The sequence below is a fragment of the Eumetopias jubatus genome, unplaced genomic scaffold, assembly GCF_037043125.1.
Source record: "Eumetopias jubatus isolate StellerSeaLion01/CBP00866 unplaced genomic scaffold, mEumJub1_p1.0 scaffold_8, whole genome shotgun sequence".
NCBI lineage: Eukaryota > Metazoa > Chordata > Mammalia > Carnivora > Otariidae > Eumetopias > Eumetopias jubatus.
This window is the reverse complement of record NW_028274814.1, coordinates 66270683-66283144: the sequence shown is the minus strand read 5'-3', so window position 1 is coordinate 66283144 and position 12462 is coordinate 66270683. Positions and strand designations below refer to the sequence as shown.

The window sequence follows — 12462 nt, the reverse complement described above, 5'->3', positions numbered from 1 at the left end:
TTAATCGTTTGCGTTTGGCTCAGGTCATGATCTCAGGGTTCTGGGACCAAGCCCCACTTTGGGCTCCTTGCTCAAGGGACGCCTGCTTCTCCCTCACCCTCTGCCACTCCCCCTGCTTGTGTGTGCGCCTGCTCTCTCTCTCTCTCTGTCAAATAAATAAAATCTTTTTTAAAAAACTTTTCTAGGGGTGCCTGGGTGGCTCAGTCATTAAGCGTCTGCCTTCGGCTCAGGTCATGATCCCGGGGTCCTGGGATCGAGCCCCGCATCGAGCTCCCTGCTCAGCGGGAAGCCTGCTTCTCCCTCTCTCACTCCCCCTGCTTGTGTTCCCTCTCTCGCTGTCTCTGTCTCTGTCAAATAAATAAATAAAATCTTTAAAAAATTTTTTTCTAAATTACAAAGTTTTATAGCAGTGTTAGAAATAAATCAAGTAAATAAATTATTTAATCCATGCCATATATGCTTTTCTGTGAATTAACAGGATCTATTTTGGAAGCAATACTTGTATAATATGTTGAATTCCATTATAGTTACCTATAATAAATTATTCCAGTTAAAAGAAAATTCAAATGGTATAACTGCACAGCAAATTTTTTAATAGATTTGGATTACACGGGCACCTGGGTGGCTCAGTCATTAAGCGTCTGCCTTCGGCTCAAGTCATGATCTCAGGGTCCTGGGATCAAGCCTGGTATCGGGCTCCCTGCCCAATGGGAAGCCTGCTCCTCCCTCTCCCACTCCCCCTGCTTGTGTTCCCTCTCTCGCTGTCTCTCTCTGTCAAATAAATAAATAAAATCTTTTAAAAAAGAAAAGATTTGGATTATAGTTTAATAACACAATGCATAAAAATAGTTAAAGCATAAAGTTAGATAGATATTTACAAAGCAAAAGAGTTTTTGAGCTCCTGTTATGTGCTAGGCCCTATAGGATACAAAGAAGTCTGCAGGGCTGCTAAGGAATAGTGGGCTCCTTTCCCCAGGGAGCTTTTACAAGCTGAGAAAAATGTATACCAAGAGAGAATGATAAAAGTAATAAGCTGTACATGGCAAATTCAAATTAGACTATAGGATTTCATGCATTGAAGAGGTCATGGAAAGGTATCTAGAAGAAGCTGAGGTCTCAGACACGAATAGAATCAAATAGGGAAACAAGAAGAAAGTACTTCAGGTAATGGAATGCAGAGTCTTATGAGTCAGCTGTATGGAATGGAATTTTTTTGAATAGGAAGATATGTTGAGCTGAGGGGTAGTAAGTCTAAAATGTGAGCTGGTACAGTTCAGACTGTATCCTATGAGTTTTGAAGGTTCTGGAACAACGGAATTATATTAAGGAGCCAGTATTTTAAACAGTTACTTCCCTGGTGCCAGTGAATAAGATGGGCTTGAGGAGAAGAGTCTGGAGGCCTCATCTCCCAACTTCCATGCCTCTTTCCAAAAAAAAAAAAACAAAAACAAAACAGCGTAAATAATTTTATGATGGGAATGCTGATTGCTACCTAAAATAGACTGCACATTATGTATCCCAGTCCTTCTCATTTTCCTTAAACATAGATTGTTTTTTCAAATTATAATTATTTTTCACTTTGTCATTCTTACCTACCATGTCTCCAGATAACTTGCTTAAGGCCAACATAAAATTTATTTCAGTAGGTTTTAATTTTTTTTTTTATTTTTATCTTCTTTTTGAGGAGGGGGTGGGGGGGAGGGACAGAGGGAGAGAGAGAGAATCCTTTTTTTTTTAAGATTTTATTTATTTATTTGACAGAGAGAGACACAGTGAGAGAAAGAACACAAGCAGGGAGAGTGGGAGAGGGAGAGGCAGGCTTCCTGCTGAGCAGGGAGCCCGATGCGGGGCTCGATCCCAGGACCCCGGGATCATGACCTGAGCCGAAGGCAGACGCTCAACGACTGAGCCACCCAGGCGCCCCGGGAGAGAGAGAATCCTAAACAGGCTCCACACCCAGCACGGAGCCGACCTGAGCCGAAATCAAGATTCAGATGCTCAACCAGCTGAGCTGCCCACATACCCCGATTTTACTGTTTTAGAATAGAAAGAATACTGAGGACAAGATTATACAGCGTAAGTGCTTATCAAACCTAGTGTAGATTCATTTTCAGTGAATACACTTTGAATCAGCTTGGTATTCCTCAGTTATGTGAGCTCCTACTTGGCACTACACTCACAGGGTACCTTATAAATACTGTTGAACTCTAAGTGGCAAATGCCTGAGCATTTTCCCTCTGTTGCTTTGAGTCAGCTGTGTCATTTGGGACATGTCAGCGGGGTAGAGGAAGAGCCAGTGCTGCTTCATAGGCTCATGCTGGAGGTGCCAGATTGGGTTGTCAAGTGTCCCCCCACTGCCAGCACCATCAGTAAGAACCAGGGTCTGTGAGGCCGCTTGCCTCGCAACAGCTTTCTCTGTTCATGACCATGTATACTGGAATGAGCCCTTTAAAGATAAAATCAGTGTGTCATAAATTCTGAAAAAATTCTTAGAAATGAGGTGAGGTTGGCTAAGCCCTACAAAAATGGCAACAGAATTTTCTTTTAATTCCTCATTCTGACTTGTTTTTAAGCCACCTCGTCAGTGTGTCTGTGTAATGTGATATAATGCTTTGCATCTCGTTTATGAAGAGTCTTTGATCACATATCAGTACTGAGGCATGAGGGCCTAAATCTTTAGATCCAGGGATTAAGAGAGAGGAAGGGAAGGAGAAAGGGAGAAAGAAAAGGATAAAAGAAAGACGGGCGTCTGGCTGGCTCGGTTGGTGAGGCATGTGACTCTTGATCTCAGGGTTATGAGTTTGAGTCCTATGTTGGGTGTAGAGATTGCTTAAAAATAAAATATTTTTTAAAAAGGGAGAGAGAGAATATGTGTATATTTTACAGGGAGGATATTCCTTATTCTGAATTCTTAGAATCAGTAGAGAAAAGGGTTTGTTGTAATACAAATTACAGCTAGGATGAGTCATTCTGGACATAAAAAAAAAAATCAGAGGAAGGGATGGTGGGTCACAATCACAAAGACTTTTTAGTGACTCACTGTAGTGGCTCTACAATTACCCTGCTCCTTAGGCTTGCCCTTTCTGCCCAATCCTTCTTCCCCTTTAGGAGGAAAATCATTTAGGAAGATAAGCTCAGGGGTGCCTGGGTGGCTCAGCTGGTGAATGTCTGCCGTCAGCTCAGGTCATGATTCCCAGGTCCTGGGATTGAGCCCCATGTTGGGCTCTCTCTCGGGCTCTCTGCTCAGTGGGGAGTCTGCTTCTCCCTTTCCCACTCCCCCTTCTTGTGTTCCTGCTCTCGTTACCTCTCTCTGTCTCTCAAATAAATAAAATCTTTAAAAAAAAAAATGGGAATTTTGAATTTATAAGTAAAAAAAAAAGGGCAGTCTTCAAGTGCCATGGAAAGTAAGTTTTCATATTTTCCATATGTTGTCCAGAAACTACTTGAAAAATAATTCAGTGGATTAAAGTTATGACAGATAGTCAAACTAGACAAAGTATTTTTAATAAAACTTAAATACTCAGCGTGTTTTATTACTTTTATTTTCCTAAGGGTCAGGAATCATCAACTGCCAGGTTACAGGTAACCATGAGGCTGAAACAAGAACATAAAATCTGAAAGAATAAACGAGTGTTAACTGCTTTATCTGAGGGTGTTGCCTGTGCGCATGTGTTGTAATGGTAATTCTGATGTGGGACTGAATTCATGATTCAGATGGAACCTTTGAACAGTTTAATCAACATAAAGTGTTTATTACCCGTTCACACTTCTGCTAAGTATGAAAGAAGTGTTCTGAGCAAAGTGCTGTAATGCTTTAGTTCTTTTCCAGCTCAAGGTTATTCTTAGGATCTACATCTTTGCTGTTGCTACTGTTCTGTAGGCATATTCAGAACATGAGTGAGATCAAGACTGACGTTGGACGAGCTCGGGCGTGGATAAGACTATCTCTAGAAAAGAAGCTCCTGTCCCAGCATCTCAAGCAGTTGCTCTCCAACCAGCCACTCACCAAGTAAGAGACAGCCTCTTAGACATTTCTGCTTCTGTGACCTGTGTGTCTGCAAAGCAAATTGTATAAACTGGCAGACTGGTGACTTCAGCATGAATTGCTGACTCCTGTGCACATGTGTTCTTCCTTTCTAACAGGCATGTGCATTGGAAACTCCATGGTTTGACATAGTATTTGATTTTACCTGGGAGGACACACCAAACTTGACAGCCAAAGGCCAGATTGCTCTGTTCTCAACCAGAAAAAAAGCTAACTAGTCCACATAGGCTGACAGTAACATCCAAAATATAGGTTGAATTTAAGATCACAGCAAAACCTGAAGTAGCAAAAAAAAAGTCCGCATTAACAGGTTTCTTTTGAGAGTCTTGCCAATGCTTACATTCAATTGTTTAGAGCCAGGAAAGCAATCAAATGCATGTTACTTAATTGTTAACTGTTTTAATAGGTTTCCCTTTATTCCATCAAGAAACCCTCTTAGATAAAATGCATCATCTATATAATATATATGTTAGACCTAATTTGAAGGCTGAGGACTTAGGTCTCTAGAGCAAAGCTATGCAAAAAATTCAACAGAGATCTCAAAGATCTCAAGACTGTTGGAATCTCATCATGGTAATATTCTTTTTGTAGTTTTGCATTTGTACACATCATCAATTGGGCTACTTACCCCCTGGAGCATTTTAAGATGAGTCTTAATGTCCAAAGAGTAGGGTTGATAAAGAATGCAAAGTGAGGTATAACCTGTGAACCTGATCTTGTTCTCTGAAACTGGTTACTCCCCTCACCCATCCCTGCCCATTATAAATCAGTCATGGCCACTGTGGCCAAACTGCATAAAGTGCTACATAAAGGTTGGGTGCCTGGGGGTACCTGGCTGGCTTAGTAAGTAGAGACATTTGACTCTTGATCTCAGGGTCATGAGGTCAAGCCCCACATGTGGTGCAGAGTTTACTTATAAATACATACATACAGTTGCACACCTGGCTGGCTCAGTTGGTAGAGCATGCAACTCTTGATCTTGGGTCATGAGTTCAAGCCCCATGTTGGGTATACAGCTTACTTGAAGAAGAAAATCCCACTACATAAAGGTAAATACCAAGTATTTCACATGTTTTCTTCTGTACTTTCTTCTATGCATGCTCTCTTAGTTAAGATTATACTGTATTTACAAGTCAGTATCATCCTTTTTTTTTTTAAGATTTTATTCTTAAGTAATCTCTACACCCAACTTGGGGCTCAAACTCACAACCCCAAGATCAAGAGTTGCATGCTTTTCCAACTGAGCCAGCCAGGTCCCCCAGTATCATCCGTTTTTTAGCTTAGTGTATTATAAACATTTCACTATATCGTAAGAGTTTAAGCTGTGAAGACTGAATGGCTATGTTCAAATACTGCCTTTACTGTTTACTATTTGAATGACTTTGGACAAGATACTTTTTTGTATCTCTGTTTTCCCTAATTTATAAAATGAGAATGCTAGTAGACTTACTTCATCCAGGGTAATCAGGATTAAATGTATCAACAACTATAAAACATTTGGAAAAGTGCTTAAATATAAGTGCTTAATAAAAATTATTATTTTTAGTAGTAGTTTTGTTGTTGTTGTTAAAACACTTCATAAACTTTATTTTCGATGCTCACACAGTATTCCAATGTATGCATATACCGTGATATATTTTTCCTTCTACAAATAACATTTTAGTGGACATCTGTGAATAAACCTTGCCCGTACTTCATATTATATTCTTAGGACTGAGTCCTAAAAGTAAAATTAATGTATTTGGCTTTGACTAAGTGAAGGTGTTTATTTTTAGTACCAGACATAATGAAAAGCATGAAAAATATACTATTATTTTGTGCTTGTCTTACCCATTCCTAGGAAGCTTTATAAGCGTTATGCTTTTCTACGCTGTGAAGAAGAAAGAGAGCAGTTTCTTTACCATCTTCTTTCCCTCAATGCGGTTGACTACTTCTGCTTCACCAGTGTGTTCACCACTATCAGTAAGTCTGGAGAACTGGCTATTAAGTGAAGAGTTGCTCAGGCAACTAATGGAATAAGAGTTTATATTTTTAAAAGTGAGATGCATGATAGTACAGTGAGATAGACATTGTGAGTGAGGCTGGCCCCAGACCTCTATTTAGGAATGAAGGTTGTGCCCCGGCAGCTGGGAGGACTGCGGGAAGGCAGCCCTCAGCTGTCAGCCCCTGTGGGGAGGGCCTCACCAGAACAAACTGCCTTCCCCCCACCCCCGACCCTCCAAGATGATCCCTCCTAGCAGGGCCAGCCAGCATCCTAGGACTATCATAGGGCTGTTCCAGAACTTACTATGGTATCAGCTGAGGACTTCACTGTGACTACGTCACAGCTCAGCTTCTCTCTCAGCCACGTGGTGATCCCAGGAGCAACATCGTCCATGCTGATTTCTGACTTCATCTGCTTCCCAGGAAGCCCAGTCTGCAGAAGGAAATGGGCTGGATGTTAAAAAGGAATGTTTGATTAGGGATGCCTAACTGGCTCAGTCCATGGAGCATGCAACTCTTGATCTCAGGGTCATGAGTTTGAGTCCCATGTTGGGCCTAAAGCCTACGTAAAAAAAAAAAAAATGTTTTATTAAACAAATGGTCCAGTATCTTACATAAAACACAAAAAATTTTGGGGCGCCTGGGTGGCTCAATCATTAAGCATCTGCCTTCAGCTCAGGTTATGATCCCAGAATCCTGGAATCAAGCCCCGCATTGGGCTCCCTGCTCAGCGGGAAGCCTGCTTCTCCCTCTGCCACTCCCCCTGCTTGTGTTCCTCTCTCGCTGTGTCTCTCTGTCACGTAAAATCTTTAAAAAAAAAAAAAACAAAATTTTAAAAATCAGCATACCATAATAAACGTATAAAACATCATTAAACTTTGTTGATTCAGAAAGACTTCAAGACCTTACTGAATAATGTAGGTCTGTAGAGGGAGTAAATGCTGACTGGATATGTGTTTTTGATAGAAAATCAAATTATAGCATTTATTCTATTCACCAGTACTAATGCTTATGTGCAGCGGCTCCTCTTCACTCCCCACTTTGGAGGATTTTTACTTTTGTCAGTTAGGAATTATGTTTTGCTGCAAGAATCAGAAACTTGGAAAACAGTGCTTTAAACAAATAGGTGGTTTCGAGGCGCCTGGGTGGCTCAGTCGTTAAGCGTCTGCCTTTGGCTCAGGTCATGCTCCCGGGGTCCTGGGATTGAGCCCCACATCGAGCTCCCTGCACGGGAAGCCTGCTTCTCCCTCTCCCACTCCCCCTGCTTGTGTTCCCTCTCTCACTGTGTCTCTCTCTGCCACATAAATAAATAAAAATCTTTAAAAAAAAATAGGTGGTTTCATATTTCTTATATAATGAGAAGTTTCAAGATAGTCCATAGTACGTTCATGGACCCAGGGTCTTTGTCCCTCTCTTCCTAGACAGTCCTTAGTGTGTGCTGATCACCTCGTGGTCACAAGATGGCTATTCTCAATCCACCTTCTAGCAGGAAGGAGTGCCAAGAAGGAAAGGGCAGAACCTGTGCTAGAAAAACGGGATTTTCTAAGGAATCCCAATAAATATAACATTTCACTGGCCAAAAATTTGTAGGTTTTGGCTTTCTAGTCTCTGATAGAAGCAGACAAGGAAAAATGGAGCTGAACTGGGTATTGGGCCAACCAGTAATACCTATCAACTATCCATTAGTATCTAAACTATCAGTCAGTTTAGTACATTACTGCTGGTATAAGAAGCTAAGATGTTAGGGGCGGCCTGGGCAGCTTAGTTAAGCGCCCAACTCTTGATTTCAGCTCAGGTCCTGAATTCGGGGTTGTGACATCAAGCCCTGTGTCGGGGCTCCCCACTCAGTGGGGAGTCTGCTTGAGATTCTCTCCCTCTCTCTCTCTGAATAAATACACCTTTTTTTAAAAAAAAGAAGCTAAGATGTTATGTGCAGTTTTAAAAGAAAAGAAATAGCAGAGGTAGTTAGGATTTCTAAGATCCTACCTATATCTATAGATTTCATTTAAGTAACTTTTCTAAGAATTGAGATCTTCATGAAAGAAATAGTTTAAGTTTAATAATATTACTCCTTATTCTATGTAATCACTGTTGTGCATCTGTGGTCCCTTTGCAGGCTCAGAACTGCTGACCCTAAACCCTTTTTTTTTTTTTTGCAGCTTTTTTAATCCTCTCCATGAAAGGGAATGAAAGAAGCCTCTGGCACCTAAAATAAAGTCTTGCACTAACCTCTTCTGCTTTCAGTTTCTAAACCCATTTGATTCTGATGATTACTAAACCATGAAAGTATGGCCTTTCCTCTGACATTTTCCTTTCCTTCAGCCAAAATGAAAAGACAGAAAGGGAGGTTATTCACCCAACATAAAGTCATTTATGTAAAATTAGGGAAATGAACCATTTATCCCATTAACTTTCCTCATCTAAGAGTACATTGAACCACGATCTCATTTTCTGAGGCTGTATCTGGGCACCTTGTCCAATAAATGTGTATCATCCTATGTGTAGATCTTTCAAGGAGGGTTTCTAATACACCTTCTTAGGACTAAAGGAGCAGAAATCCCAATGATACCAACAAAAATTGATTCTACCCTGCTTTTAAAAAAAAAACAAAAACAAGCATGACTCTGAGGGATGAAAATGCACCAGTGTGTTTGAGCCATCCCCATTTTTAAAAGAGAGTGGAGGGAGTGTGCAATGTATAGAGAGCCATTCTGTTTGAGCAAAAGATGGTGATAGGACAGTGACATCTAGTGGTGTGCCTTTTGAAGAGCCTTCAGAAGGAAAAGACTGCACACAAATTTCTTTCTACATTTTGATTCTTTCCCCAGGGCTCCTCTTGTACCTCCTGAGTGGCCTCAATAACTTTCCAATTGTGGTTTATATGTGGTTTATGTCCAGAATGGTATTGTTTATTACTCTTGGCTTTGCTTATCATGGTGTAAAATTGGGATGGGGCATCTGGGTGGTCCAGTTGTTGGGTGTCTGCCTTCAGCTCGGGTTATGGTCCCAGGGTCCTGGGATTGAGCCCCACGTCGGGCTCCCTGCTCGGCAGGAGACCTGCTTCTCCCTCTCCCACTCCCCCTGCTTGTGTTCCTGCTCTCGCTATCTTTCTCTCTATATCAAATAAATAAAATATTGAAAAAAAAATTGGGATGGGAACGTTCTGAAACATTGCCCGAGAAAATTAGCAACAAGGGGATAGTGTCCAACAAGTCATTCACACCCTTTTACATACGAAACCATATCAGTAACCATGTTCATTTATATACTTGATTTTAGAACAAAATTTAAAATGTTAAAGCAATGAAAATTCTGTATAGCAGTCAGTTCTGGTGTTAATGCCTGGGATTGTTTTTTATAAATGTAGAAGTTATATATATCACCATGGTGATACTCTGCATGCCATGCATACCTGGTGATACACATGCCATGGAAACCATCAAAAGTGTTGAGACTTGTGATTTATAAACTGGACCTCATCTTTCTAGACTGGAAGAGGCAATCTCATCTCTTTGTTTAAGTATATCTTGATAGATCATAATGAGCAAACTACCTATGAAAGCCAGCAGAGTCATTAATATATATTTGCTTTATTATCAGGAGAATTTTATTGTAATTTTTACTTAATTTTAGCATTGTTCTTTCAGTGATTCCATATAGGTCAGTGATCATCCCCATCAAAAAGCTGAGCAATGCGATCATCACATCGAACCCTTGGATCTGTGTATCGGGAGAGCTAGGAGACACGGGAGTAATGCAGATTCCCAAAAACCTCCTCGAAATGACTTTTGAGGTAGGTTCAGCCAATACCTTTCTTAGCAGAAAATGTCATACATAGTTCTTCACAAGGATTCCAGTTTTACTTTTTCATTTTTCCTCAAATAATAAAAGGAGTACTCAAGCATGCAGGATCATTTTTGTGAGTATACACCTAAAATTGTCTTAAACACAGTTACTTGTTTTTTTATTGCTATAATTTTAATTATTAAGCTCTATTTTTCTACTTACAATGGAATACTTTGGGGCTTTGCTAGGTCCTATTCCATGATTGCTGATGCCTAGCACAGAACTTGGCAAGTAGGGAACATTCTAGTAAATGCTTTTCCCACAGTGGTTCTCTTCCTGAATCTGGACAAACGGACAGGAGAGCTGACATCCATGCTTATGGCTTGTAAACCACATGGTGACATTTGTAGAGTGATTCTATAAAAATACCTTTCGATATTGTAGTCAGTTTTCAGGTCTCAGCTGGTGAAATGTTCCCCCTGTCTTTGAGCCCCCTGCAGGCTGATCCTGGCATGCAGGAAGAAGACAAACTCATGCTCTTGTTTCAGGAGGGAAGTAGTTCTAACTGAATGTCCTATTGTGTTCCTTGGGGTCTGGGAATAGCAGTTTCCACTTAGTCATAACACACCCAAGAGCCCGTTTTAGCCCTCTTTCTCTAATGGATTCATTATGTATAAAAGATTAAAACCCTTCGCTTTTCTTTGACTAGCAAGTATGGAACATAAACTCTACTATAAATCCAGTCATTACTGTTTCCAGACTCTCTCTCATTTCTGCCTAGTTCTTTCCATCTTTCCTGCCACAGCTAATTCAGGATGCCCTCCTCCCTCACCTGGATGGCTATGATGCCTTCTCACTTGATACGAAGAAGTCAAGGGCTTTAAGAACTCAGCTCTGATGTTCCCAACCATACATAGTCAGTTGGGGGTTCTGTGATATTTTATCAGAATTTAAAAGTCAGAATTTAATTGAGATTTATTTTTACTCTTCCTTTTATCATTGCTTTCTTTTGTACTTGTCCAACAAAGGCCAGGAAGGACATTGATAACTGTACTTTTTTAATGATAGTTTCAAAGACTTCTAGTGTTGAGGTCAGTTCTGCCTTAGCATTTTATTAGAAACAAAAACAGCTGTGTCAGTGATTTTTTTTTTTATATCTATGGTTATTTCCTGACCTCACTGTGACCGAATCTAAATAGGATCCTTTTGCCACTTCTTGAAATTCTTCTCATCCTAAAGGCACCCCTCACTTGATAGTTAATGTCCATATGTGTCCTATCTCATAGATGCACTATAGTAGATGTGAATATATTTTTCTAGTACAAAGCAAAGCACATTATGCAGGATGGGTCCTCAGCAGTTGTTAAATTAGATGGAACCAAAGTGCCACCACTAAAGCTAAGTGGTAGTGGGCGTGGGATCAGGCTCTGAATAACCTGTGCTCCTGTCCCTCCAGTGCCAGAACTTGGGGAAGCTGACCACTGTTCAGATTGGCCATGATAACTCAGGACTGTTAGCCAAATGGCTAGTGGATTGTGTCATGGTCAGAAATGAGATCACAGGACATACATACAGGTAAGTAAATGTCCTTGGGAGCTCAGAATTCTTTGAGGCTCTTTAGACAAGAAAAGTTTTAAGAATTGTTTTCTTCTGGGGCGCATGGCTGGCTCAGCCTGAAGAGCGTGCGACTCTTGATCTCAGGGTGGTGAGTTTGAGCCCCATGTTGGGTGTAGAGATTACTAAAAAAATAAACTTTAAAAAAAGAACTGTTTTCTTAAGCTTTCTCACTACCTTCTGAATTTTAGTTAAGGGTTTGGGGTTTAGTTTTACTTTTAATTTTTTACTTATCTGAGGGTGAGAGCAGAGTAAGCAAGAGACAACACTAGTGGAGTGGGGAGCTGCAGAGGGAGAAGGAGAAGCAGGCCTGCTGCTGAGCAGGGAGTTTCGGGGTTGGGGGAGGCTTGATCCCAGGACCCTGGGATCATGACCTGAGCCACCCAGGCGTCCCTTAGTTTTACTTTTTATGTAATACAAAATTGCCACCAAAAAAACTTTTAAAAAATTGTGTTTGCTCTCAATACTTAGTCCACAAGTGTTGGAAAAGATTGATATAACTGTGATTTAAAAAAAAAAAAAAAAAAAACAGCTTGAAGTAATTTAGTAGAAGGAAAGGATCTTTTGGACTCTACTAGTTATAGCTGCTACTCCTCTTTGGAACCATTGTCCTCTTTTCTCCTATAATTCATCTCCCACATTAACTTCTAGTTTGAAAATATTCTTGTCAGAACTAACCACAGTATTTTAATATAGACTAGGTATGAGAAAATACTGAATCATTGTAATTTGGTTGAATGTGATAACAATTTCTGGCTATATAAGAAAGGATGTCCTTATTTTTCAGAGATTCATACTGAAGTGTTTTTAGGGGTAAAACATCCTAATGCATGGAATGTACTTTAAAATACTTCAACACAGGGGCGCCTGGGTGGCTCAGTCATTAAGCATCTGCCTTCGGTTCAGGTCATGATCCCAGGGTCCTGGGATCGAGCCCCGCATCAGTCTCCAGACTCAGCAGGAAACCTGCTTCTCCCTCTCCCACTCCCCCTGCTTCTGTTCCCTCTCTCACTGTGTCTCTCTGTCAAATAAAT

At 40.6% G+C, this 12462-nt stretch overlaps 1 protein-coding gene across 1 annotated transcript in view; it reads left to right on the top strand.

Annotated features, from left to right (window-relative positions):
• Positions 1-12462, top strand: part of DENND5B (DENN domain containing 5B) — a 187613-nt gene that overhangs the window by 159583 nt on the left and 15568 nt on the right. Inside the window, exons 13-16 of the mRNA XM_028113302.2 lie at positions 3881-4009; positions 5886-6007; positions 9676-9821; positions 11271-11389. Coding sequence (XP_027969103.1) covers positions 3881-4009; positions 5886-6007; positions 9676-9821; positions 11271-11389 — 516 coding nt within the window. The remainder of the gene's footprint in view (positions 1-3880; positions 4010-5885; positions 6008-9675; positions 9822-11270; positions 11390-12462) is intronic.